The 26,648-nt window shown below is 43.8% G+C and overlaps 12 protein-coding genes across 12 annotated transcripts; 9 read left to right on the top strand and 3 right to left on the bottom strand. All coding sequences in view use genetic code 12, as the record gives it.

The window, feature by feature from the left end:
- Positions 1–88: 88 nt before the first annotated feature.
- Positions 89–1,177, top strand: SFH5 (Sfh5p; the record flags this gene model as incomplete). The annotated part of the gene is made up of 1 exon (XM_025488362.1): positions 89–1,177. The coding sequence occupies one exon, from the start codon at positions 89–91 to the stop codon at positions 1,175–1,177; it is 1,089 nt and encodes a 362-aa protein (XP_025343024.1).
- A 319-nt stretch (positions 1,178–1,496) lies between these two features.
- Positions 1,497–6,100, top strand: CXQ85_004752 (uncharacterized protein; the record flags this gene model as incomplete). The annotated part of the gene is made up of 3 exons (XM_025488361.1): positions 1,497–3,728; positions 3,752–4,095; positions 4,141–6,100. The coding sequence occupies 3 exons, from the start codon at positions 1,497–1,499 to the stop codon at positions 6,098–6,100; spliced, it is 4,536 nt and encodes a 1,511-aa protein (XP_025343023.1).
- Positions 6,101–6,458: 358 nt separating this feature from the next.
- On the top strand, positions 6,459–8,207 carry CXQ85_004751 (uncharacterized protein; the record flags this gene model as incomplete). Its single annotated transcript, XM_025488360.1, has 1 exon — positions 6,459–8,207. The coding sequence occupies one exon, from the start codon at positions 6,459–6,461 to the stop codon at positions 8,205–8,207; it is 1,749 nt and encodes a 582-aa protein (XP_025343022.1).
- A 366-nt stretch (positions 8,208–8,573) lies between these two features.
- On the top strand, positions 8,574–11,378 carry MCD4 (mannose-ethanolamine phosphotransferase; the record flags this gene model as incomplete). The annotated part of the gene is made up of 1 exon (XM_025488359.1): positions 8,574–11,378. The coding sequence occupies one exon, from the start codon at positions 8,574–8,576 to the stop codon at positions 11,376–11,378; it is 2,805 nt and encodes a 934-aa protein (XP_025343021.1).
- A 113-nt stretch (positions 11,379–11,491) lies between these two features.
- TRP3 (bifunctional anthranilate synthase/indole-3-glycerol-phosphate synthase) lies at positions 11,492–13,132 on the top strand (the record flags this gene model as incomplete). Its single annotated transcript, XM_025488358.1, has 1 exon — positions 11,492–13,132. One exon carries the CDS (start codon positions 11,492–11,494, stop codon positions 13,130–13,132), a length of 1,641 nt encoding a protein of 546 aa, XP_025343020.1.
- A 50-nt stretch (positions 13,133–13,182) lies between these two features.
- CXQ85_004748 (uncharacterized protein) lies at positions 13,183–14,697 on the bottom strand (the record flags this gene model as incomplete). The annotated part of the gene is made up of 1 exon (XM_025488357.1): positions 13,183–14,697. The coding sequence occupies one exon, from the start codon at positions 14,695–14,697 to the stop codon at positions 13,183–13,185; it is 1,515 nt and encodes a 504-aa protein (XP_025343019.1).
- Positions 14,698–15,375: 678 nt separating this feature from the next.
- On the top strand, positions 15,376–15,696 carry CXQ85_004747 (uncharacterized protein; the record flags this gene model as incomplete). The annotated part of the gene is made up of 1 exon (XM_025488356.1): positions 15,376–15,696. One exon carries the CDS (start codon positions 15,376–15,378, stop codon positions 15,694–15,696), a length of 321 nt encoding a protein of 106 aa, XP_025343018.1.
- A 45-nt stretch (positions 15,697–15,741) lies between these two features.
- On the bottom strand, positions 15,742–18,039 carry DOA1 (Doa1p; the record flags this gene model as incomplete). Its single annotated transcript, XM_025488355.1, has 1 exon — positions 15,742–18,039. One exon carries the CDS (start codon positions 18,037–18,039, stop codon positions 15,742–15,744), a length of 2,298 nt encoding a protein of 765 aa, XP_025343017.1.
- A 1,304-nt stretch (positions 18,040–19,343) lies between these two features.
- Positions 19,344–21,170, top strand: SAC1 (phosphatidylinositol-3-phosphatase; the record flags this gene model as incomplete). Its single annotated transcript, XM_025488354.1, has 1 exon — positions 19,344–21,170. One exon carries the CDS (start codon positions 19,344–19,346, stop codon positions 21,168–21,170), a length of 1,827 nt encoding a protein of 608 aa, XP_025343016.1.
- Positions 21,171–21,360: 190 nt separating this feature from the next.
- On the top strand, positions 21,361–22,179 carry CXQ85_004744 (uncharacterized protein; the record flags this gene model as incomplete). The annotated part of the gene is made up of 2 exons (XM_025488353.1): positions 21,361–21,430; positions 21,617–22,179. 2 exons carry the CDS (start codon positions 21,361–21,363, stop codon positions 22,177–22,179), a joined length of 633 nt encoding a protein of 210 aa, XP_025343015.1.
- Positions 22,180–22,322: 143 nt separating this feature from the next.
- On the bottom strand, positions 22,323–24,053 carry CXQ85_004743 (uncharacterized protein; the record flags this gene model as incomplete). The annotated part of the gene is made up of 1 exon (XM_025488352.1): positions 22,323–24,053. One exon carries the CDS (start codon positions 24,051–24,053, stop codon positions 22,323–22,325), a length of 1,731 nt encoding a protein of 576 aa, XP_025343014.1.
- Positions 24,054–24,871: 818 nt separating this feature from the next.
- CDL1 (Cdl1p) lies at positions 24,872–26,365 on the top strand (the record flags this gene model as incomplete). Its single annotated transcript, XM_025488351.1, has 1 exon — positions 24,872–26,365. One exon carries the CDS (start codon positions 24,872–24,874, stop codon positions 26,363–26,365), a length of 1,494 nt encoding a protein of 497 aa, XP_025343013.1.
- Positions 26,366–26,648: the final 283 nt, after the last annotated feature.

Below are 26,648 nucleotides of genomic sequence, written 5' to 3'. Positions count from 1 at the left end.
GAAAACAAAGTGCCTATTTTTCCCCTTCCCTTTGTTACGTTTTCTTTCTGTCATTACTACTTTCTGACTGGTTAGGACCTTTTTTTTAATGTCATTGATCAAATCCACAAAGCTTACCGAGGAACAGGAGAAGAAGCTCGAGCAGCTTATCGAGTCAATCCCTGATATCGTCGCCAAAACTGAGGATCCTACTTACGATGAGATATACGGCTATCGCATTGCCTCCGACGAAGCCGAATACGTCGATGTCGAGAACAGAAATGAGATTTTGCACAAGTTTCTTGTTGCCAGAGAGTATGATGTTGCTAAGGCACAAGAAATGTTGGTGAACACTCTCAATTGGAGAAGAAAGTTCCAAGTTCTCAGTGCCGCTTACGGAGAAAAATACGACGAAACGTTAGAGAAAATGGGGGTAATCACTGACTACGAAGGCAACAAAGATAACTTTTCTGTCGTGACTTGGAATTTGTACGCCAACTTGAAGAACCCTAAGAAGTTGTTCGCTAAGTTTGGTGTTGGCGTGGATAATCCCGATAAGACCGAACGCCCTGGAACAATGTTTTTGAGATGGAGAGTTGGCCTCATGGAGAGGGCATTGGCGCTTTTGACGTTTGGTGACTCGGATAAAAGCAAGATTGCACAGGTCCATGACTACAATAATGTGTCAATGTTCAGAATGGACCCAGGTATGAAGGCCGCCACCAAGGAAATTATTACAATCTTCAGCGACAATTACCCTGAGCTCCTCTCCAAGAAGTATTTCATCAATGTTCCAATTCTCATGGGTTGGGTGTTTGCATTTTTCAAGGCAACTGGTTTCATGAGTGCTGCAACTTTGAAGAAGTTTGAGATGCTAAACCACGGTGACTTGTCTGAGGCTTTTGGAAAGGATAACTTGCCACTGACTTATAATGGCGGCAAGGAGAACGAGAATGTGCCTGATCTTTTTGCCCTGCAAGTGGATGAATCGTCTATCAAGATACCTGAATACGGAGCCATTATCTTGGAAAGATTGCAAAAGGCCGAGGAAGAAGAAGAGAATTTGTCGCAAAGTAAGGCAGATGAGGAAACTGGAGACGTAAAGGCCGAGAAGGCTACCGTGGACGCAGATCAGGCCGAAGGTGTGGTTGAGAATGAGGCCAAAGAGGCTACTAAGCAGGAGGTTACTTCCGCATAAGAAATCATATAATTGACTAGGATGCTTTGAACCGCTTTTTATAAGCTTAATAACTAATATATATTTTAATGAATCTTGCTTTGTGAAATCAATATCTTTGACCAAACTATGGATGTTGGATATCTCCATTATATGCACTCCCTTGACAGGGAAATATATCCTCAAACCTTAATTAACCCCTGAAGTGGCATAGTCTTATTCATGAGTTACCCCTCTATTGTCGGGGTATATAATCTGGGTCTTTTGCAATTCCTGATATTATAACTATATACTACTTTTCTTCATCTCTGCTCAGAATATATTTTCACCACCTTTAGTAATGACTTTATATAAGTCCTTGTCTGCAGGAAAGGGAATTACTGTTCATCTTTATAAAGACGGGACAACGAGCCCATATGAGGTTATCTTTAAACTCCCATTTATTTTGAAAGACCATACACAATATGTTTACTGGTATCAAATCTTTATTCAGCAGATAAGAGAGGTTTATGGTGATCCAACCGCAACATATATTAATACTTACTTTCATAAGAAAGAGGATGCTAGGGGAAGTATTTCAGATCTCCAACCTCCAGAACGGAGACCCGTGAATGGTTATGCTGAGCATATTGCTCAACGTGTGAAAATGTTTGGCATTGATCAATCAATATTGCTGGGTATTAAAGTATCGAGTCAAAGTCTTGACACTTTGTGTAATTTGCATGAGACAATGACGAAGTATACACCAAGGCAATTTAAGGATTTAATTCATGAGGTTGCACAAGTTTTCGTGCTGTTCGGAGCGTATAATGAGCTTGATTTTATGGATGTGTACCGTATGTGCGTTGCACACTCCTTCTCTGGGAAAGAACTCTTTTACCTTTTGGCCTTGGGTAATCCAGATAATGATGATGAGTTAATCATAAAGAGTCTCTTTCGGTCCATGAATGTGGATAACTATGATTTCAGAGAAAAGCTTTTCAAACTGTGTGGAGAATCTGCCTGCCCTACTAATGAATTGGTGCTTGCATATGAAGGTCAAAATCCTAGCAAGAGGGAGAAAGTTACGGCTTTGAAAAAGGATTTGAATTCGGCTACGAGCTTTATTCCTTCCACTGTTAACCTGCTGGTAAATCTTGTGAGAACATGCACGCACTGTAGTAAGCAAGGTCATACTGAAGACCGTTGTTTCTTAAAGCATCCTGAGTTGCGAACTGAAGCGAATAAGAGAAAGAAGAAGGCTCATTGGACAGAAATTAAAAATAAGAAGCGAGCTAAAGCAAAGAAGGACAAGAGCCAACAAGAAAAGCCTAAGGGAGAAGAAACTGCTAAGTCATTTCTAGTTAGTCCTCATCTGTCTAAATCTAGTGGTCTGGAAATGTGTTTCATTTGGGATTCGGGAAGTCCGATACATTTTGTGAGTGATTTGACCCTTTTGAGTGGTTATGTTAAATGTCCGAAGTTCTTTGGTGACTATGGCACACACCATTATTTAGCCCCTGGTTATGGCCGGGTTACTGGGAGAACTATTTCTGGTAAAGTAATCACGATGGCGAACGTCTATTACATACCTGATGCCTCTGCTAATGTTATTTCGGCTTATCATGATTTCGGATTATCGGTTTCGAAATATAGACTGGATTTGTTCGATAGTGATGGAGTCAAAATTGGTGAGGGTCGCAGTCCTGGTCATTATATGATCGATTTGGATTGCAAGGTTCATGACAATCCCGGAGTGACGCTTTCTCACTCGGAGATCAAGGCAGCGCATGATGACATGAAAATTAATCTAGTCAATGTGTATGCATTAAGGTCCGTGAGGTGGGAGACAAAAGCAACTTATGCAGAAAAGGATATGGAACATCACATTCGTGCTGGACATCCTACATATCAACAATATCTCGAACTTCAGAAGAAATTTTCTTTTCTTCCTAATATTGATAAGGACATCAGAGAACACTGTGATGCATGTCAACAGGGTACCATGGTCAACTTTCGTAAAGATCGTGAATCAGAAACCATTGCTACCCATCCTTTGGAGTACTTGCATGCGGACATTTGTGGTCCTATATCACCAGCTGGTTTTGATGGTCTGAAGTTTTGTTTAGTGGTTGTCGATAAGTTTACGAGGATGTATTATTGCTCGCCCATGACTCGTAAGGAAGACACACTTGGCAATTTTTATGCTATACTTAAGAGGTTAGTTGATGAATTCCCCGGTGAGAAATTCAGGCAAGTTCGTGTTGACAACGGTGGAGAGTTTCGTTCTAAAATGTATTCGAGAGGACACAAAGATATTTTCGATCATTTCAACATCTCCTTGAAATTTACCACACCTTATAGTTCACATCAAAATGGTCTCGCTGAACGAGCCATTCGTGCTATTCTGACGAAAGCTAGAGTTCTTTTACTTCAGAGTGGTTTACCGTTAACATTCTGGCCTGAAGCGTTTAAGACTGCTGTTTTCACCTTGAATAACAGCCCGAAATCCCAGAATCATTGGATTATTCCTATGTCATATTTATCCCAAGAAAATATGAACGTTTTGAACTATGGGAAGCATCTCCTTTCGGTTGTTTAGGTTACTTTAAAAAGTACAAGGTGAATGCTGGTAAGAAGGTTGATCCTCGTGGGGGTAAGTGTATATCGCTAGGCCCTGCTTTAAATCGCAAAGCCACGAGAGTTATAGTCCTTGATAATGATAAACTTACTGAGCAAATTGTTGAAACTCATCAGGTTAAATTTATACTGAAGAAGTTTCCATTCTTGGGTGTCCATTGGACTGTTGATCATGATTCTATGAAGAGTCATATTATGAGTGAGAGTCATCCGAACCATTTCTGCGGAGATCCTGAGGAAGAGGATGATTCAATGCTAAGTCCAGATTATGTTCCAGTTGACCAAACTGATGAAAGTGTTGTGTCTAATCAGCAAGAAAAGTCCACTGAACCGCATGGTGGTTTTACCTCCTTAAATAAGACAAGTGAGGAGGATGTTTCCAACATGAGTGATAAGGATTCCAGAGACAGGCTGGAAAATGAATTGTCACATTCGGTTTTGAATAACGGTGCACTGCACCCGCAAAGCGAACGAAGTGGGACTGTTGAGCTGCCTAGAGCAGTTCCTGAACAGGATAATATTAACCGACGGGCTACTGAGGATGAAAGTCAACATAGTCCTCGTATGCTGAGTCGTCTTGCTGGGAAGCATAAACTTAACTATCGTCAGTTATCAGGCAAAAGAGACAACAGAGTTCATTCTTTGAGAGGGGGAGATATTATGATCTTGTCAGTCACTCCTGGAGATGATTACGTTTCCAAATCACTCGCTCTGTTTGTTGAAGCTTTTGAGAGGAACAATGTTACAAGAATTATGTTTACTAAAGTTCGCTTTGAACCAGAAACCTATAAGGAAGCTATCTCATGCGATGAAGCTGATAAGTGGAAAACTGCTATAGATTCTGAACTTGATTCATTGAGAGAGAAAGAAACATTTGAGGAAACGACTTTACCTTCAGGTCGTAAGCCGATTGAGTATAAGTGGATATTTACCATTAAAGATGGTGGTAGATATAAAGCTAGGTTGGTCGCGAAAGGCTTCTCACAAGTGCCAGGTAAGGATTATCAAGAAACTTATTCACCAGTTGCTAAGTATGATACTATTAAATTGTCAATTGCTTTGGCAGCTAATCTTGGTATGACTGTCCATCAGATTGATGTTAAAACGGCATTCCTCAATGGTCCCCTAGGTCTTGATCTTTATCTCACTGTACCCGAAGGTCTACAGACAAGTCAGAATAAGGGCAAAGTCTTAAGGCTTAAACGCGCATTATATGGACTTAAGCAAGCTCCCTTGGTCTGGAATTTGGAAGTGTCCAAGACATTAAGGTCTATTGGACTTGTTCCTTGTGTCCGGGAACCCTGTCTTTATTATTTGTATGAGAGTGGTGTTTTGCTCTTAGTGGCTCTTTATGTGGATGATATGTTGATAATGAGTTCTGATATTAAACTTATTGAAAAGGTTAAGCAAGGTTTGTCTATGGCATATGAGATTAAGGACCTTGGTCCAGCGAAGAAGTTCTTGGGAATGAATGTTAGTCAGTCTGATTCAGTGATTACATTATCCTTAGAGGATTACATTTCTAAGCTTATTAGTTTGCATTTGGATCAGTCTTCTCAACCGTGTGAAACACCTTATTATTCAGAGTGGTCAGACTTGTTATGTCCTTTAGTGACTGATGAACTTTATCCCAATCCCACTAAGTTTCGAGAGATAATCGGGAAATTACTATTTGCCTGTACGACTGTGAGGTATGATATTTCCTTCATAACAATTGCGTTAGCGAGATACTCAAGTAAGCCAGCTATGAAGCATTATAAGGCATGCATGCGAATATTACGGTATCTCAAAGGAACGTCAGATTTTGCAATTCGTTACAGAAAAGTCAGCAAGCCAAAACGTTACGTTGATATCAAAAGTTATAGCGATGCAGACTGGGCTAACTGCAAAGAGACATTTAAGTCTGTGTCAGGTAACATATTTTTCATTGAGGAATCTCCAGTTATTTGGAAGTCTAAGAAGCAAACTTCAGTTGCTCTTTCTTCATTAGAGGCGGAATATTATGCATTATGTGAATGTGTTAGAAGTGCTAACTGGTTAAAGTTTCTACTTACTGAATTACGTCTTTGGAATCTACAGCGGTGGATTATCACATATGTGGACAACCAGGGTTGTAAGGATGTTTGTGACCAAGAGCATTTTACTTCTGATCGTACTAAGCATTTTAAGATTCGTCTTAGTTATATTAATGATGAAGTTAAGAAGGCAAATGTGAAGGTATTGAAAGTTCATACAAAGAACAATTTTGCTGACCTCATGACTAAAGGCTTGAAGCAAACTGATTTTAAAAGACTAAGGAATACTCAAGAAGAACTGATACTATAGATTGAGGTTTTCGTCTAAGAGGGGGTGTTGGATATCTCCATTATATGCACTCCCTTGACAGGGAAATATATCCTCAAACCTTAATTAACCCCTGAAGTGGCATAGTCTTATTCATGAGTTACCCCTCTATTGTCGGGGTATATAATCTGGGTCTTTTGCAATTCCTGATATTATAACTATATACTACTTTTCTTCATCTCTGCTCAGAATATATTTTCACCACCTTTAGTAATGACTTTATATAAGTCCTTGTCTGCAGGAAAGGGAATTACTGTTCAATGGACATTAATCACGTGACAAAAACACCGTTTATGGTCCATCGTGAATCGTTATCAAGCTAGAGGAATACACCCAACTTATGGCTTCAACCCACTATTCTGTTCTAGGGGTGTCTCCCGCAGCAAGTCAAGACGAAATAAAACGGCAGTTCAAAAAGCTCGCTGTTAAATACCACCCAGATAAGACTGATGATGCTAAACATCACGAAATGTTCCTACGAATCAGAAAAGCTTACGAAATCTTGATTGATGATGTTAGCCGAAGAGACTACGATGTACAGAATGGCATTTCAGTGGCAAAGGCTTCACTGTCGTCACATACAGACTCCTATAATAATAACTTTAGATCCCATCATGGCTTTTCCTATTACTCCCCTGGAACCTCATATGGGGGTGGCGCTACATCATACTACAGCTTTTTCCAGCATAATTATCGTGCTTACACAGATGCAGCCAAAAATCATTTTGAAAGCCATGAAAGACCGAGTAGAAACGATGACGACGATGCTGCTACGGCAGCAGCCAAGCTAGCGCAAAAGAAGATGAAAGAGGATATGGAGAGGAGACGGCAAGACCAGATGTACGAAGCTCAAAGACAGAGACAGGAGCTCGAGAGGCGTCAAAGGGAGAGAAAGATGCGAGAACAGATGGAGCAGCAGCTACGAGAGCAAAGGGAGAGAGTTAGAGAGCATCAACAGAGGACGCGAGACGAGGAAAGCTACATTCGCAGCAAAGTGAATGCTCAGCGGCGCCAATGGGACAACTTTTATGAGATAAGTGAAAGTGACGAGGAGGTTTATGAGGATGGCCAACAATTCTCACAGGGAGGAGCTGAAGATGAACCCATTGTGGTTGAAGATGAAGCTGACTCGTCAGATAACTTTGAAGACTGCCATGCCTCGCCTCCTGACGGAAATGGCCATGGTGACAGTACTTTGAATGGGAGTGATACAAAGGTGAAAAGGGAGCAAGGCTTACACACCCCTCTGGCCGAACCAGAAGTAGTTGAAGTTCGGTCCAACGATGGTGAAAGCAGCCGAAGCCAGGATAAGGGATTTTCAAATGGACCAGCGAGCCCAAAAAGACCCTTGGCGGAAGACCAACACGGTGAAGAGTTCACAGCACATAAAAAGCACGCAAGGAATATCGACATGTCTGACTTGCGCCTGTCATTGGGTACTTCAATTGATGATACAAACTTCAAGGACATGCTTGACTCTCTTCCGAGATCTTTTGGGACCTCCACCAGTCAATCTACGAACGGACCGCCAAGTCCTGGAAAAACCAGAAAGTCGAGCAACTCGGTTCATAAGGTTCCTAACAAGCGCACGAAATTTGGAACCTATTCCAATCCTGACGGATTCAGTGATGGTAGAGCCAGGGCCGAAACGCTTCATACTCCTGTGAACAAAGCACCAAGTCGACGCAACAATTCTATTACAGTCACTGATCTTTCACCCGATTTTGATGAAAGAAGACTCATGTTCACTGCAGAGCCACCCACCGTCCACGTCACACCAGATCTCACAACAGAACAGTGGCTTCGATATGCCTCAGGCATCCACGAATACGAGCGTGGGTTTGCTGCCTTCCGCAGTGCTGTCTTTGAACACCAGAATCTCAGATTCCAGAAGGACGAGAGGCATCACGATACGATTTATGACGATACATCCTGTTTGGATGCATTTCTGAACAGCTTATTCAACGACATGCTTATTCTCCAGAACTACGGACGAGCTCTACAGGAATTTCGGAGCGTGGTGAAGACGTTTCGAAAGAATTGTGAGCTCAAACGCGAGATCGAAACTCGAGAAAACACCCGTATATAGAAGATAAAGGATGAATGAGAGGCTCGACATACGCATATGCCAAAAGTATGAATAGGAGACTTGTAAATCACAAAATACACTATTTGTGGAACATGCTGCACGTTTTTCCTCTGCAACGTGTCCTCGCAAACCCCGTAACCACCATATCTAGACACGCGAACGCGAACCATGGTAGTTGTACATAAACCTCAATTTTTCATACCATCAACTAGTTTGCCGAAGCCACCACATCTTCTTTCATAGCTACAGTCTGCGATGGTTAGTATCTCACAACGTCAGATTTTCATCGTGGTCGGTGTGCTTTTTCACTTTTATTACCTATGGCTGATCTTTGATATCTACTTTGTCTCACCGTTGGTCCATGGTATGGATCAACACAAGTCAACATCTGAACCACCAGCAAAGAGATTATTCTTGATTGTGGGAGATGGCTTGAGAGCTGACAAGACTTTCAAGAAGTTGTTACACCCTGGTACAGGTGAAGAGAAGTACTTGGCTCCCTACTTACGTTCTTTGGTGGAGACTGAAGCAACCTGGGGCATTTCGAATACCAGAATGCCTACAGAATCTCGTCCAGGTCACGTTGCTATGATTGCAGGCTTCTACGAGGATGTTAGTGCTGTTACAAAAGGTTGGAAAGAGAACCCTGTCGATTTTGATTCTTTCTTTAACCAATCCACGCACACTTACTCTTTCGGCTCGCCAGATATTTTGCCTATGTTTGCCTACGGTGATAATGTGGTACCTGGTAGAATTGATGTCTGTATGTACGGGCATGAGTTTGAGGACTTCACTCAAAGCTCCATCGAGCTCGACTCCTTCGTTTTCAAGCATTTCTATGAGTTGATGGACCAGTCTTCCACCAACCAGACGCTTCACAATGAATTGCACCAAGAAGGTAATGTCTTTTTCTTGCATCTTCTCGGACCAGACACTGCTGGACATGCTTACAGACCCTATTCTGCTGAATACTATGACAATATTCAGTATATTGATAAGGAGCTTGAAAAACTTATCCCTCGGATTCACGAGTTTTTCGGTGATGAAGATTCTGCATTTGTTTTCACAGCTGATCATGGAATGTCTGACTTCGGTTCTCATGGTGATGGTCACCCAGACAATACTAGAACTCCATTGATTGCATGGGGTGCTGGTGTGAACAAGCCTGTTTTGGCTGATGATGCCCAGAAGGTTAAACAACAACCAGTTGCGAGTGGCTATGAAGCTGAGTACTTTGACACTTGGGCATTGGATCACTTGGCTCGTCACGATGTGAACCAGGCTGATATTGCATCATTGATGGCATATCTTATTGGTGCAAACTACCCAGCGAATTCCGTCGGCGAATTGCCATTACCATACATTGACGGCTCTGCTCTCAGTAAAGTTAAAGCTTTGTATGAAAATGCATTGGCTGTTCTGGAGCAATACCTTGTCAAGGAAAGTGAGGTGTACGATCACCAATTCCAGTACAAGCCGTATGATCCATTCGTCAAGAAACCCATTGCTCAATACAAGGTTGAGATACCTGAACTCATTGCTAAGCTTGAGCTGAGCCCAAGTGATGCTATCGAGGCAGAAGCAATCGCTCTTACTGAGGAGCTTATGAAGGCATCGTTAGATGGTTTGAACTACTTACAAACTTACAACTGGCTCTTGTTGCGTTCGATCGTTACGTTAGGGTTCTTCGGTTGGATTGGCTACTCCTTCAATGTCTTTTTGAAGCTCTTTATCCTCAAAGATTTTGAGCAACCCCCTCCATCCACGAGACTCTTAGTTGCATTTGGTGGTATCGCATTGTCCCTCAATTACTTATTGTTTTACCAGCACTCCCCGTTCAACTACTACATGTATGCGGCTTTCCCGCTTTACTTCTGGTACACTCTTTTCAATGAGAGCTCCCTTTTCTTCAAGGGTATACATGATTTCTTCTTTGGCATTTCGGGTCCAGTCAAAATCTTTACTTTTGCCAGTTTTATTGGAATGTATGAAGGAATTGTCTATGGTTTCTTCAACAGGATTATATTCTCAGTAATTTTCGTGATGATTGGTCTTTATCCCTTCCTTGTCCTGAAGAAAATTGACCTTCAAGTCCTGCTGCTTTGGTTCATCAGTTGTTGCAGTATGTGTATCTTTACTAACTTGGACGCTGTTAAGGTTGAAAGCTTGTGGCAGATCAATGTCAGTGCTGTTGCAGCAGTCGTTGTGGGCATTGTTGGGGCAAAGAGCGTCTTCAAGAGGGGTGTCAGCTCATACAATAAGAAACTTATTGGAGCCCAAATTGTTGATTCGTTGCTTACATTATATGCTACAAACATTTCTGTGAAATCCTTGCAGGCGAGGAATGGTCTTCCTTTGTTCTCGCAGGTTCTCGGATGGGTCACATTTTTGGTTTCACTTTTCGTGCTTCCTACCTTGTACTTCCTCCGTCCTTCCACCGATTACCAGCTTAGACTTTTGATCATTTATTTGACGTTCGTTCCAACGTTTATTATCTTGACCATTTCCTTTGAGCTCTTCTTCTACGTGGGTTTCTCATTGGTCTTGTTACAGTGGTTGAACATCGAAACCAAATTGAAAATGACTAAACAAGAGTTTGAAGACTCTAAGCGGAACAGTCTTAACTTACCAGAAGGTTACTGGCTTCAGACTATCCGTGTCTCGATTGTTGGCTTCTTTTTCTTGCAATTCGCCTTCTTTGGTACGGGTAACGTTGCTTCCATTTCGTCATTCTCCTTGGACTCTGTCTACAGATTGATTCCTATTTTTGACCCCTTCCCTATGGGAGCACTTCTCATGCTCAAATTGGTCATCCCATATATTCTTTTGTCGTCATGCTTTGGTATCATGAACCATCAGCTCGAGATCAAGAAGTTCACCATTTCCACCCTCATCATCTCCACATCAGACTTTTTGTCGTTGAATTTCTTCTACCTTGTGAAGACTGAGGGATCATGGCTTGATATTGGTGTCACGATTTCTAACTATGTTTTGGCCATTTTATCCTCACTTTTCATGCTTATTCTCGAACTTGTGAGTACCATTATTCTCAGAGGTGTGGAATTCGAGAGTGATGAGGACAGAGCCAAGAGAAAGCAGGAAAAGATCCAAAATATAATTAAGGATGAAACTCCAATCAGCGAAAGGGTGAGAAGTCGCAAACGTGTTTAGGTGTGTTGTTGTTGAAGAAAATTGCATATCAGTCATAGACAAATTCTAGAAATCTATAATGAATCAGCACTCAGTAGCATTCGTAGCACTGGCCTTTCGCGACTACCAATATCATGAAAAATACCCAGGCTCAACTTTTATATGCACCTCGAGCTGAGTCAACTTTCTCCATTCCTGGCGCCGAACCCGAAGAAACACTTTCATTAGAAAACGACATGGCAGGAAAATTTGGCAAGAAGCATGTCTTGATGATCGACAACTACGATTCCTTCACTTGGAATTTGTACCAATATTTGTGTCAATCCGAGCTCTGTGAGAAGGTAGACGTCTTCAGAAATGACAAAATCGATATCGAGACGATTGAAAATGAAATAAAGCCAGATATTTTATTCATTTCCCCTGGCCCGGGCCATCCTAGTACCGATGCCGGAATTTCCAAGGCTGCTATCGATCACTTCAAAGGAAAGATCCCGATTTTTGGTGTCTGTATGGGCCAACAATGCATGGTAGAGGTTTTCGGCGGTGAAGTTTCTTACGCTGGTGAAATTGTTCATGGTAAAACTTCTGCAATTAAACACGACGGAAAGGGATGCTTTACTGGTGTTCCTCAGGGTGTTGGAGCTACGAGATACCACTCTTTGGCAGGTACCATTTCCTCCATTCCAGACTGTTTGGAGGTCACTGCAAAGACAGAAACAACTACTCCCGAAGTCATCATGGGTGTGAGGCACAAGAAGTACACTATTGAAGGTGTTCAGTTTCACCCTGAGTCGGTTTTGTCTGAGGCCGGCCATCTTCTTGTCGAAAACATCCTCAAGATGGAAGGTGGAACTTGGGAGGAGAGCAAGCCAGCTTCCTCTAAGGAAAATATTCTTATCAAGATCTATAAACAGCGTGTTGAGGACTACGAGAAGATCGAGAATATTCCTGGTCGAAGCTTTGCCAACTTAGAGACATCTTTGCAACTTGGATTGGCCCCACCGCTTATTAACTTCTATGAACGTCTCCAACTTACGAAATCCAACAAGGAAAATATCATCTTGGCCGAGTTTAAGCGTGCTTCTCCATCTAAGGGAAATATCAACGTTTCTGCACATCCTGCTAATCAAGCGTTGACGTACGCCAAGGGCCACTGTTCTACCATTTCTGTCTTGACCGAGCCTAAGTGGTTTAAGGGATCGTTGGAAGATTTAACGCTTGTGAGAAGAGTCATTGACGAGGAAGTAGCGGGCGAGGACGATGCCTCGTACTCGAGACCAGCAGTCTTACGAAAGGAATTCATCTTCAACAAATACCAAATTGCTGAGGCTCGTTTAGCGGGCGCTGACACAGTTTTGCTTATTGTGAAAATGCTTCAAGATGGTGCATTATTGCAACAATTATACGAGTATTCTCTTTCATTGGGTATGATTCCTTTGGTGGAGGTGAACGATGCCGAGGAGTTGAAGATCGCCCTCGGTTTGACCAACAATAACGGCACTGATGACCCACTTATCATTGGTGTTAACAATAGAAATCTCACGACTTTTGATGTCGATTTGAAGACTACCAGCTCTCTTGTGAGTCTTGCAAAGAATAGCTCCAGAAAGGGGGATGTTCTTGTATTGGCTTTGTCTGGCATTACTTCTGAAAAGGATGTTTTTAAGTACAAATCAGAAGACGATGTCGATGGATTCTTGATTGGAGAGTCTCTCATGAGGGCAGAGGAAAGAGGCGAAGCGAAGGAGTTCTTGGAAAAACTTATACACGTCTAAAGGAAAATTATACGAACAAAAATAGATGAACTTTAATATCAACGGCTATACTAACCCCAAACATGCTGGTCAAAGTAGTCAAATCCTGGCATCTTAACCTGGTGTGCTTCCGTGAAATGACGAAGGTAGAAGGACAATTCATCCTTCTCGCTACCTTCTCCCCAGAAGTTGATTTGGATTATAAGGTAGCAAGCGGGACAAACCACACATTTATGTTCACTTTGGTTTGCCACCACCTCTCTGTTGTTATAGTTTGTCGTTGTCGTCATGGTATAAATGCCAGCGTACAATGGATCGGGTGCAAGGAAACCATCAGGATAAATACCATGGCAAAGTGCCATATGCGTCGAGAATGATGGGTCTTGTATGTTAAAGAAACGGAGTTGTTTGCAGTAGGGGCAAAGTACACAGCGTGTCAGTAGGATCGGTTCCTTTGTCGCTTGATCGAGTTTTAGCCTTAGCCACTGATAGCCATAGATTTCTTTGTCGTTGAAGAAGATGTTCTCTTGGAAGAGGTGCTCCGTCGTATCCTGCTGAAGGATATCTAGGGAGGGACGGTCATATCGAATCCTCCTAATCACACATATATCTTGGTCTATAAGTCTGACAAAGCTCATCCTAAACTGCAGCATGACAAACACACCCGTTGATGGATCGTAATACCCTTGAGGTTCACGCCTCTTTGCGATGTTTTGTAAGGGACGATCTAGAATTGGGTATTGGGCCACACCGTAATTCACATACTCCGTCACCAGTCCCGTTGTAATCATTCTTGGTTTCAAATCATCCTGGTAATATGGCTGTTGATACAGTATGCCTTGGGTTCTAGGTCCCTGCCACAGACTTTGAATGGAAGGAAGTAAGACAGAAACGCCTGGCACAGTTGTTTGCACGACGTCAGGCGAGCTCTTAGGTTGCATAACAAACCTATTACTGTTAACAGCTGGAAGCTGGGGCGCTGGACTCGACTGAGTTTCTCGTATGTTGTCTTGGGACTTGTTAAAGAAGTGGGAGAAATTGTTGAAGCGATGTTGTAAACGAGGCCGTTTTCTTGGTGGAAGAGGGCTCTCGGCGCCAGAACGGCAATGGACCAAAGGCGGACTAATAGCAGTTTCGCCGAGTAACCGGTCACTTGCGTTGTTGAGCAAATCCGTTGTACAACTTAACAATCCTAACGGATCGGAAGTCTCAAGGTCTGTGTCTTCACTATCCGTTCGGTAACTTCCATCGTTACGTGGAGCCGAGTCGATGAACAAGGGCCCGCTCATCAGACGCCAATGATCGCTCCCTAAACCGAACCTGGGTTTCTTGGTGGATGTCTCTGGTTTTACCTCATAAGGCACCAAAGCTTTACCTGGATCTGGCCCCACAGTTACTTCATCTGGACTATTGGCGATGTCTGATAAATCCGATGACGAGTAAAGAGCTATTGCCACTTGTTGATGATCGGCTTCCAAAAAATGCTCTTGGGTTTCCGGAGAAGCGTCGTTGGTGGAAGGGTTAGGGTTCTCCCATGGGCAGTTTGAAATTGGATCCTGTGATCGGATCCCAAATCGCCTTTGCATAACTCAACGGCGCTCGGTAAGGACTTTTAAACAAACTAAAATGTATCTTCCTTCAACCAGAGGTTTGGATTAGTTTAGTGAAGAGAGTGAATCGGCTGTTTGTGAAATCTCGCGGGGTCCAGCAACGCCTTTGATAACATGCTGGATGTGATTCAGTAGAAGACGCTGTAGAGCAACTATCAACATCTAAAGATTGGTCTCGTGTATTTGTGTAGCCATAATATAGTTCTCTTTGGCGTCTACCATGATCTTCGTGAGATTTTGCAGCCAAACGCCAGTCATGCTAACCACTTCTCTCCTCACCACTGTAGACTAATTGGTCAGCTCTGCCTATCCTAACCAAAGATGTAATCATTAGGGGACATTTTGAGGCATTTGATCATGCTTCCTGCTGGAAATGCTATATCTTCAAGGCTTTCATTCAAGTAGCCTGGCCATCGCTGGACCCTAAGTCATTTCCTTCACAACCATGATGCAGCGAGTAGTCCTAATCAAAAGGAAAAGATATCAAAGTATCATTTCATTGGTCTCTTTCATAATAAAAAATTACCTTCATGGTTTGTAGAGCTCCGTAATGGTCTTTGCCTTGGTATGGTGGAACCTATGGTGCACGGGTGTACGCCATCATCAACACTTTCGCTAGAACGCGTATCTAACTGTACTCTTTATATACTCAAGATGGATGGAGCAAGTGTGAGAGTTCTAGCCTCTACGATAAAAGACTTCGGCGGTCGTGTTGTGAGAGTGGTTGGAAGCGTGGAGAACATTGATTTTGGTTCGAATACGGCAACCATCAATGCGGATGGTCCCATTCAGGTTATCTTAAACGGAGGTGAAGATCTAGAAGTGGGCAAGATCTTTGAAATTATTGGCAAAGTGAGTGCATCTGATTATAAGATCCACTTCTACTCTTCGACGCGTTTCTCCGACAACACAAACTTGGAATTGCACAATAAGCTAGCTGCCTTTGTTCCCAAGGTGCCTGAGCTTTTCTACTAAATGTGTACCTTTACTAACGAATTCGTGATGTCTTTGATTGGGGCCTTAAGCTAAATCGATATCTCTATAGATGTCCTTGAATCTTGCCCCACTGTATAGCTTTTTGCAAGCGTCGTACCAGGCAGGCTTGTTTGACGTTACTTTTAATACCAATAAGTTTCCCAATGCAACACATACTCTGTAGGCAGCTTCCTCATCTGCGTTGATCAAGTCTTCAGCGATATCATCAAGAAGAGCGTAAAACGCAAGTCCCGCTGATGGGTTACTGGAAAGAGACTTGTTGTTGGATACCAAGGCGGTGAGGTCATACAAGAATGCTGCGACAGACGTCAACGCGTTACTGTAGTGCTTGTGACCGGATGCAACTTGAGATGAAGTGATTATCTTGATAACAACAGTCGTTTTGTTGACGAAATCCTCGTAATACTCGTTAAGCGTTACTTGATTATGGTCGTCCACAGTGAAGAACAATTGGGCAAACAAAGTGCTGGTTGTGAGATTGCACAAGACACGAGCGATCATCATCACCAAGGGAAGGTTTTCTTCGCTCACTTCATCTAAACTTTGCAAAAGCATCTTGAGAATCTCCTCGGCTGCTTCGGTTGATTGAATCAAGTCAACCGTAGTGACCCTTGGGATGCTCACCCTTAGCAAATCGAAGCCAATAAGCTTTTGTGAAGGTTCCCACGAAGACAAGATTTTGGGAACTATATCTGTGATAATAAAAAGAGCATCCTTCGATTTGAGGTCATTAAGGGCCGATTCCACACTTCTTATTTGCAGAGGAGTGAACTCTTTCGTTTCAGGTTGCTCTGAATTGAACTTCTTGAAGCCTTTAATCAATTGCTCTGGCTTGAAATCCTTAAAGGTTATGGGCGACTTTTCAGGAAGCAATTTGAAATTTTGGGTGGCGGTGGATGGTGCTTCCTGGGCAGCAGCAGCTGGAGCAGGTTGCGAGGCACCCAGGCCTTGCTCCAACAGGAATCCTCCAGTGTTTTGTTCAATGAATCTTACAACCTCGTCTTTATATGATGCAGGCAACTCATGGTCCGCCAAGAACCTGTCGGCTGCAGTGTATGGATTCTCATTGGAGTTGTATGGCAATTTAAGAGGAGGCTTGCCATCCTCTACGTCAACATCAAAGACATAGTCCCATTCCTTACCATTATGAGTTTTCTTTCCTGAGCTACCGCCTGCCGAACTGACGACATCTCCAATTTTGACCCATTCACCACCAGACCACTGATGAGCTTCAATGACACCAGCAGGACTCTTGACCATAATAGTAGAACCTTCTTCTTTTCCAGCGCGTTCCAATGCTTCGTATCCTGGGATATCAGTCCTTTTCAAGTCATCAATTGACTGCTCAGAAATAGCAGAATTCTGCACTAATGATGAAAATTCTTGAATGCCTCCCTCAGTGGCTGCACGTTCAGGAGAGGATGTAAAGACATATACCATCTTATCAGAACCTCCAACAACTATATCGTCATTAGGAAGAACGTCAACACACCATACTGAGATACATGGTAATGTTATAGCCTGGAGTGTTTTACCATTGCGCCAAATCCTAACAGAACGATCTTCAGCCGTGGAGACCAAATCCCCATTGGAAAGAACTGAAATATCATAAATGAAAGAGTCATGGCCGTGAAGAGTCTGTAAAACAGTTCCAGATTCAAGATCCCAAACCTTTAGCGTGCAGTCGTTCGAAGCAGAGACGAATTGTTTTCCTCCAGGCAAGACCAAGAGCTTTCGAATGACATCATTGTGTCCAGAATATTGTGCAATCTCCTTATCTCCTTTCCACTTACGGATTGTACGATCAGCTGAGCATGTAAGGTATGTGTCTGCCGCAGCATCAATGATTTTGGCGTCCCATACCGAAGCACCATGACCTGTAAGGTTGTACTTCACCGAGAACGAGGACAAATCCCAAACCTTTGCAGTACAGTCCCATGATCCAGAGATCAATGAATCATCCTTGAAGTCAAGAGAGCATACATTGCCCTGGTGGCCAACCAATTGAAACTTGCCAAAGTCGTCCCCAGGTTTGACAAATGAGCCATGGAGCTCGGAAAGATATATGATAGCATCTTTGCCTCCCACTGCAACAACATCACCGGTAAAAGCACTATTCACATACTCGACAGCATTGACAAAAGCGCCCGTTGGCGACAGAAAACAGATCTCGTTGTTCGGGTTGGTGTCTAGCCTTAGTGAGAGATCCCAAACCCTTGCGGTACCATCTCTTGAGCCACTAACAACCTTTTCGTCTGAAACTGCAGCAATGCCTCTCACATCCAGCTCATGGCCAGGAAGAGTTGATCTAAGCTTGTACATGAGGAATAGACGTAAAGTGGTTATACCTTCTGAAGGCAACTGAAGTGGTGGAGAGGTTTTGGTGCGATTGCGAAGTATGGGGAGGTCTGGATGGATTGAGCTAGAGCTATAGGATGAGCCCGATTTGGCTGTATACCCGGAAAGAATAAGGTGTGACAAATGAATGACGGTGGTGGTTTGTGAAAGAGCAAATTTGCTTTTTAAGCTATGTTTCTTGGGTAGTTGTGGAGGTATGGACAGTTCAGCTGGTAGTCTAATGGCTGCGAAAAGTGTCGCCACACATAGAACGAGGTAGGATAAGGAACCGAAACATGTCCCATGATCCGATCAAAGGTTTTGGTATTGTCGCCACAGTGGAGATTTATTGGCAAGGACAGTATTCTCTTAAGATTTAATGCCCTGAAAAATATGGTCATCCGGCGAAGTGTCTTATACGAGAAGGAGGTTGTCTCAGATCGTTCAATAGCATATAGTCCCAGACGAACCCGATAAGATGGCACATTTTCAGGCTTATTTTTTCGTTAGCGATCGTTTACAGTACGGATTTGCCCAAAAGTTTTAGATAACCTTTTCATTTGTTCAGCTGATGCACATGCTATTCGAATTGCTTGGTACAGCCATGAATAACCATGTCCTCTGAAAAATAGTGTATCCCTCTCTAAGGCCGAAATATATACCTACATCGGTTCAATCCCAATCAATAAAACCCCAACATCAAATGAAACAGCCCAAAACCAACATAAACAATCTCGATCCTTAGGTTCACTTTGTGGCTCAAAACTCCCTTGCTCTGTATTCCTCTTTGGACATTCCCTCCCCACCTTTTTTCATCCCTGGAAATGGCTGCGAAATACCTTGAACCATTTGAAAAATGTCCCCCGCCTCCCCCTTCTCTTTTCAAAGATAAGTCTTCCAACGGCCAATAAAAGCTTAGTCAGTGAACTTCTTCTCTACTCCACACTCCACCTTTTCTTCTTTCGGTTGCCCATCTTTCCCATCCCAGGCTCTGCTGCCAGAGCCCCTAACGCAGCGAAGCTTCCACCTTCTATAAGCCGCATGGCCAACCGAAAAAAATAGAAAGAAAAGAACAAAGAAGCTTTCAATTCAGGCTTCTTACAAATCACACTAAATTGACATTTCTTTCTTGCCCCGCTCTCCTTCTTCTTCCTTTTCCCCGATTTGGTTGCCCGTAGTTATTGGCCATGGCCATTGCCAGCCGCGAACCTTCTCACATGACATCAACACTGCCAGCAGCCCCAACTTCTTCTTTTTCGATAAGCTCCTACTTCTTTTCTGTCCAGACTATGTCTTTAACACACTTTGTGAGTGCCGACGGCTCTCATGTGCTCTTCTCGCCGCTGGCTAATCAGTACTTGTTGGTGAATTCTGAAGGTTCCACCGTGTCTTCGTCTTCCCCAGATGTCGTTGCCAAGGGAACCGGATCCACAGTTTCGGCAGTTTTGGGAACGATTCGTTTTAGAATCAACAAGTACCTTGTTTTGGTCGACAAGCATGAGGTTACCGGTCTGATCTTGGGTAAGAAAATCGCCAAGGTTGTGTCCCATAAGATTTACCCATTGGGCAACGAAACACTTTCCAAGAAGGATGCCGAGGAGTCGAGCTACTTGGCCTTATTGGAGCAACACTTGAACCTGGCCTCCTTGTTCTTCTCGCTTGACAATGGCTACGACTTGACCAATTCCTTGCAGAGACAGCTTTCTGATGGCATTTCCACTTGGGACTCCCGTTTCTTCTGGAACCAGTACTTGTCTGAAGAATTGATTGCTTCTGGTGCCACGTCTTTTGTCACTCCGGTCATTTACGGTTATTTCAAGTCCCATTCGGCCGAATTCAAGGGCCACCAGAAGTTGGACTTTGCTCTTTTGACTCGTCGTGCTTGGACACGTGCCGGTACGAGATACTTCCGTCGTGGTATTGATGAGGACGGCAATGTCGCCAACTTCAATGAGACTGAACAGATCTTCACCTCATCAAATAACCAGATCTTTGCCTTCCTTCAGACTAGAGGTTCCGTTCCAGTGTACTGGTCTGAGATCAACGACTTGAAGTATAAGCCAAACTTGGCCATCTCTTCGAGACCTTCGCAAGACGCAACTGCCAAGCACTTCGAGCAGCAAGTTAAACTCTACGGTGATAACTACTTGGTTAACTTGGTGAACCAAAGCGGTTACGAAAAGCCAGTCAAGGATGCCTATGAAGAAGCTGTCCAGACCTTGCCAGGTTCGATCGCTGCCAATGTGAAGTACATCTACTTTGACTTCCACCACGAATGTAGCAAGATGCGTTGGGATAGAGTTAAGCTTTTACTCGAGCACTTGACTCAATTGGGTTTTACCAATGACAGCTTCTTCGCTTATGACCTCGCTTCTAACACAGTTAAGAATGTGCAGACCAAGGTCGTGAGAACCAACTGTATGGACTGTTTGGACAGAACCAATGTTGTCCAGTCAATGTTGGGTCGTTGGGTCTTGCAAAGACAGCTTGAATTGACTAGCTACTTGCCTACTCCTGCTCAACCTTGGGAGCTCATTGATCCTGACTTCAACTTATTCTTCCAGAGCTTCTGGGCTGACAATGCCGATGCAGTTTCCAACGCCTACTCAGGTACTGGTGCTTTGAAGACTGACTACACTAGAACTGGTAAGAGAACTAAGCAGGGAGCTTTGCAAGATTTGAACAATTCTATCACAAGATACTACCTCAATAACCTCAAGGATGGTCACAGACAGGACGCCTACGATTTGTTCTTGGGTAACTACAGACCTTTCCGCGACTCTCTTCATAGTCCGTTCGTTGACAAGAGGTCCCCATACATCCAGTTGCTTCCATACATTATTGGTGCCTCTTTCTTTGTGCTCCTTTCGCTTTTGATCTACCCAACCGGCTCTCTTCTCAGTTGGAAAAACATCCTTATCGTCACTGGATGCCTCTACTTGTTCTTGAAGAATGCTTCCTACCTTGTTACCAACGGTTACCAGTTTGTCGACTGGCCTAAATTGGTGCCATTGGACTTCTTAAAGAGAACTGAAGAGTATGGGGCCGACGGAAAGTTTGCTGGGGTCAAGTATGAAGAGCACGAGAACTATAAGACATCAAAGAAGCAGATTTAGATAAAACAAAGCAGCCTAGAATCGAATTTTGATACCGGCTAATTTATTTTTTTTTATTTCAGCCTAATTGCTATTTTACGACTTTATCTATTGCAAACTCCAAGTAGCGGCACGTGACCCGAATCATTTTTTCTCTATCGCGTTCACTTCAACGAACTCAATACTCCAAACTCAAAACCCTATAACACACATGTCCAACGCTCTAGAACAATCCTTGGATGATATAATCGGGGACCAGCAAAAGGCCCGGAGAAACGAGCGTGGGCCCAGAAGATCCGGCTCCCTGGATAGAAGGGGAAGAGGAGGTCGTTCTGGAGGAAGGAGACCAGTATGTATAGATCAGAGACTTACTAACGAATAATGAATAGTAAAGTGAACTTTTCGGAGCAAATCAGAATATTAACATAATCAGCCCGTAAGATTCGGAGGCGGAAACTCAATCCCAGACCAGATTCTCAAGAGTGCTGATGGCAGACCGATGTTGAGATTGAAGAACGTCCATCCAGACTTGAATGGTGAGGATCTTTCCAACTTATTTTTCAGCGTTGCTCCAGTTGACTTTATCAAATTTGACCCAAGAGATGAAGCTGTTGCATACGTTTGCTTCCAGCTGAACTTCAGTGATAACAATGCCAAAGCTGTGCAGAAGTTCGATGGCAGAAAGGCCATGGGCCAAACTTTGGTGGTTGAAAACGCCATCTCTTTGGCAGACAGAATAGCCCCACAGTCCAATCCTAGAAGAAACCACGTTGGAAGAAATGCAAGAGACGCTGCAAGAATTGCGGAGAGAGAGCGTGATGATGCACCAAAAGCCAGAGAAGCACACAGAGCAAGAACAAGAGAGAAGAAGCCCAGACAACCCAGAAAACCAAGACCTGCTGCAAAGACTGCCGAGGATTTGGATGCTGAATTGTCTGCTTACATGAGCACTGATCAGCAAAACGGTAATAACGGCGCTGATTCCGGCGCCTTTGCTGCCCAGGATAACGGCGAAGCCATGTTGGATTAAGCTTGTTTATGCTGTTAGTTGTGTCAGGAAGGCCAGAAAATATTGAAGCCTCTTGTAAAAAGTGGCTTACCGTCTACGTTTAGTCACCTAAGTAATGTATGTGTATATGTATAAATCAATCATCTAACGATGCTATTAAAATATTAGCCCATACCTTGTGTAAGTTCCACCAATTCGACATAAAGACCTTTAGACCACTTCCTCCAGCTTTTACCCCAGTAAAGAGTTGGAATAATGAAGGCAATGGAGACGAAATCAATAACCGCCAAGGCAATGTAGGTATTCTGGGTGCCAGCAGAGTTCAACCAAAGGGAACATGTAAATGTGAAAATGCAAGCCAAGGTGTTATTAATGATGGAAACACCCACCATACCCTGGATGACAATCTCTGGATAGGAATCCATCAAGTAGGACATGGCTGTATCACCAATAGAACCCCAGCCGAACCCAATGAGAGCAAGACCTCCGTATACAACCCAGCCTGGCCATTCTCTGTCGGCTCCCACACCAAACATTATCAAACCAACTGGAGAAATGATCATAGTGATGAAAAGAAGGTATAATCTGTACTCCGGCTCGTAAACACCATCATGACGCTTTGCAAGCCAAAGAACGTGCTTATCAGAAAACACACCAGACATGATACAGCCAATGACGGCACCTATCAATGTGGCCACGTTCATGACGGCCACACCAGTCTCAGTAAGATTCCATGGTTCATCATAGAAAAACGTATCCTGGGTTGTGAGGAAGAAAGACATGTATGCATCTTGCAACCCCCATAGTAAACCAGAAAGCCAGACAGCAGGCAAAGTGAACACCTTGAAGTAGACAAGAAATCTTTCAATGTACTGCTTGAAACCAGTACCCTTTATGTATTCAGAGGGTGTAATGATGGCGATCTGTTTCAAATAGGAGTTTGGCTTCTCCTTCTCTAATCCAGATTCTTCATCCATCTCGGTGACCGCAGGCCTTGACCTTCTTCTAGTTCTTTCCACGGCAAGTTCAGTACCTGAAGTAACGGCAGTGGGTTCGCTGGCCTCCTTTTCCTTTTCACTCAAAGGCTTGTAGTCTCTCTCTGGGTCGTCAATCATGGCCACAGCTTCTTCTGGCGATTCATACACCGGAAAGTATTTGGATCTGTCAAAGACAGTTTCTTCACAGGTAAATAAAACCAAGACAAGAGTTGCACCTGTGATGATGGCGCCCCACCAGCCTACCCAACGGAAGGTTTGACTTTCAGAAATTAAATGAGCAATCAATGGTCCAAGAAATGAACCGACCGATGTTGCCAAAATGTACACAGTCAAGACCGAACCTAACTGGTGCTGGAAAAAGATATCTGCCAATGACTGCTGGGCCTGAGCCTCAGCACACGCTTCAGACATGCCCACGAACGCCTGAGACCAAATTGTGTCGGCAGTCTTCCTCGAAAGAGCGAACCAGACCGATCCCAAAGTTCCTGCCAAGAGACAAATCAAGTATGTGATTCTTCTGCCGAAAAGGGACGAAGCTGGTGCAAAGAAGATACACGACCAGCCAATGAAAAGGAAAAGAACACCAGCTCCTGTGTTCATGGCATCATATGAAATGCCGTAAAACTGGTTCAACGATTCCTGAGCAGCACCAGCGTCATTTGCAATGGCAGCAGTAAGACCAGTGATGTAACAAACCACTAAGAAATGCCACGTCTTTCTCGCAGCCGACCAGTTCAAAGGGTCATTGACGGAGTCTGAAGGTTGCGGGAGTAAAATAACACCCTTCTTGTTCTTCTTCAAAGGCCTCCCGGTATGGTTACTGGAAGAGTCATCAGACGACGAGAAGATGTTGGTCGATCCAGGGATGTAATCGTCCGCAAAGTAGTTCGTGTTCATGGGGTAGTTCCGATTGCTTTTCTATAATATGCTCTAGTGTGACTTAAGGGGGTTATTGAATTGGCGATGTCAAAGGAGCATTATAGTTGGCTATGAGTAGTATGAGGCCTTCTTGAGGAAAGCTTGAATAAATGGCAAGTGAAGACTTGGATGGGTGAAGTAAAAAAAGGTGGGGTTGCCAGTTTCTGCTAGGAAATATGAACTTCCTTTTTTTTCTCTTTTTTTTTATTGAGCAAAGATAGCCGCTGTGTATGTGTGGATTATATGTTTGAAGATTTTTTTTGGTTTCTCTTTATTTGCGGCCGCTCGCTAAAGAACGTCATCTCATCAGCCACGGCTGCGTCAGATGGGAAAAGCGACAAGTTACCCGTTTTAGGAAGTACTAAGCGGAATAGATAAGTCTTTCAGGTGGTGGTTGTAACGGAGTGAATTTATCGATCTCCGAACCAGCGAATTCTTTCCCTTTTCCCCAATTGTCTGGGCATCTTCCTGTCAACAATACTTCCACAGAAGCTGTCAATGTATGCGCCAAGTGCGATGTGAGATCGTTCTTGGCTTTCTGAAATTCGCGAGCAACTTTATGAGTCGCACACGACCGGCTAGCTCGCTCCAACTCTCTGCACGCTTTTTTTTGTTGTCTATCAATATACTCGTTTTGTAGAGAACCTCACCCACAAGTCAGTTCCAATTCCCGCCACGAGGATCTCGTTGTAGTAAAGCAAAAACACAGGCATTCCCAGGGTTCCATTGCCCTTGCATTTCTTCTCACCCAAAACTTCAAAACTCAATTTCAATTTCGCTTTCTCCTAGTTCTTCTCATGTCGGCGTCTGACGACCTATACCTGCTCGAGGAGTTGACCCACATGAAGGGCCATATCTCCCAGCTCCAAGCTACGTTGAACCAGGTGCTTGCTCGAGCGCCTTCTGTTGCCAAGTATAAGGAATTGCTTGCTGTGTTGGAATCGCCTGCTAATCTCCCGCCGGTGCTTGCCTCATCACCTCAGATGGTCGAAAGACTCAAGGCTACAGTTAATACACCCCAGATCAAGGTTGCGGTACGCATCAAGGAGCTTTGTGATAAGGGATATTTACCATTTATTTTAACTTTGGCCAAATGCAACTTCAAATCGGTGAAGTTTGACCGCCATGTGGGTTACCTATTGCACTATAAGCCACCTAAGGGCCAGGAGCTGTTGAAGGAAGAAGAGAACGGCAATGCGGTTACGAAAGATATTGAAATGTACCCTCCAAGCTTGCCGCCACTTGACGATAACTCCTTGCTCAAGTTGGTCCTTACAGATAAGAGTTTGAGGCAACCGCCAGACTTCTTGGAGCTGCAATTCCAGGATGGCCATCACGACTTCAACAATAATCATAATAGAAAGTTGGCCATGAAGGGTAAGCTGTTGCTTGACTACTTGCTTCTTGAGATTCTTGACGAAAAGTTTCTTCATAAGGCCCACGAGGACGATGTGCTTTACGTTAAGAACAGACTAACATCTACATTCATTTTGGCCAAGTTTGCTTACCTTTACAATCTCACTGACGAGCTTCAACATGGCATTTCTGAGGACCTTGGCTTCGAAGACAAGCTTGTCGTCTTCAAGAACGTGTTTTTGGCATATATCCAGGCATTGGTGATGCTGAAATACAGCACGGCTGAGATCAAAAGATGGCTCGAAGCCCTTTACGAGCCCATGCTTGTCAAGTTGAAGCAAGAGTACAGCAATGGTGAAATTTTGAAGAACGTTTACGCTGTGGCCCTCTCCGAATTCCAGTTCCTTTTAACTCGTGTGAACAACTACTTTGATCAGCCTACGAAGAAGATCCGCTATGAGTTCGCCACGGTCGAAGAGGATCCATTTGTTTGTGTTCTTAGGGTCGGAGGTGAAGACTACAGTACAGGCACCGATAATACGGCGCTTGGCGCAAGACAGAAGGCTGCCTATGAATTGTTCCAAAGCAAGACCTTACGCTTCAAGCTCATGAAGTACTTGCTTGAAAATTTCAAGAAACCAGAAGCACCAAAGCCAAAGGAGCCAGTGGCTCAACAACCCTCGGCTGCAGCATCACATCCATCTGCACCTTCTGTAGCAGCTGCTATGCAAGCCTCTGCTAAACCTATTGATGACGACGATGACTACGATCCAGAAGCCCTAAGCCTGAGTAAAGACGAAACTCCGGCTTCATCCCAGACACCAGCATCATCTCAAAGATCAGAGCCACCGCAACAGACTAATACTAGAAAGCCCTTACCCTACGGGGCTTTGCCGCCGATCCCCAACATGAAGAGAAGAACTGCCAACAGGTAAGAAAGATCAGACTCGGTGGTGTGTAGAGCCGGTGCAGCCAAGACAGGGTTTCGAAATATATTTGGGTGCAAAACGGCGAGCGCCTGAGACATGCCGAGGGCTCGGGGAAGTTGTATAAACTCGGAGATCCCACGAAACTTACTTTGTTGAAACTCACAGAGAGTTTCCAAGTGATCCCAAACCGGGTCGCCGGAAAAACCTGAACCATCGTATGCCCGGATCAATTTCCTGTCGTCCCCCTGGTCTGATCGGTAACATCCATTTCTTGGACCCGGCGTGAATC

Source organism: Candidozyma haemuli (genome assembly GCF_002926055.2).
Source record: "Candidozyma haemuli strain B11899 chromosome Unknown H_2014730914, whole genome shotgun sequence".
Lineage (NCBI taxonomy): Eukaryota > Fungi > Ascomycota > Pichiomycetes > Serinales > Metschnikowiaceae > Candidozyma > Candidozyma haemuli.
The sequence above is the reverse complement of the archived record's forward strand: the minus strand, read 5'-3'. Positions and strand labels throughout refer to the sequence as shown.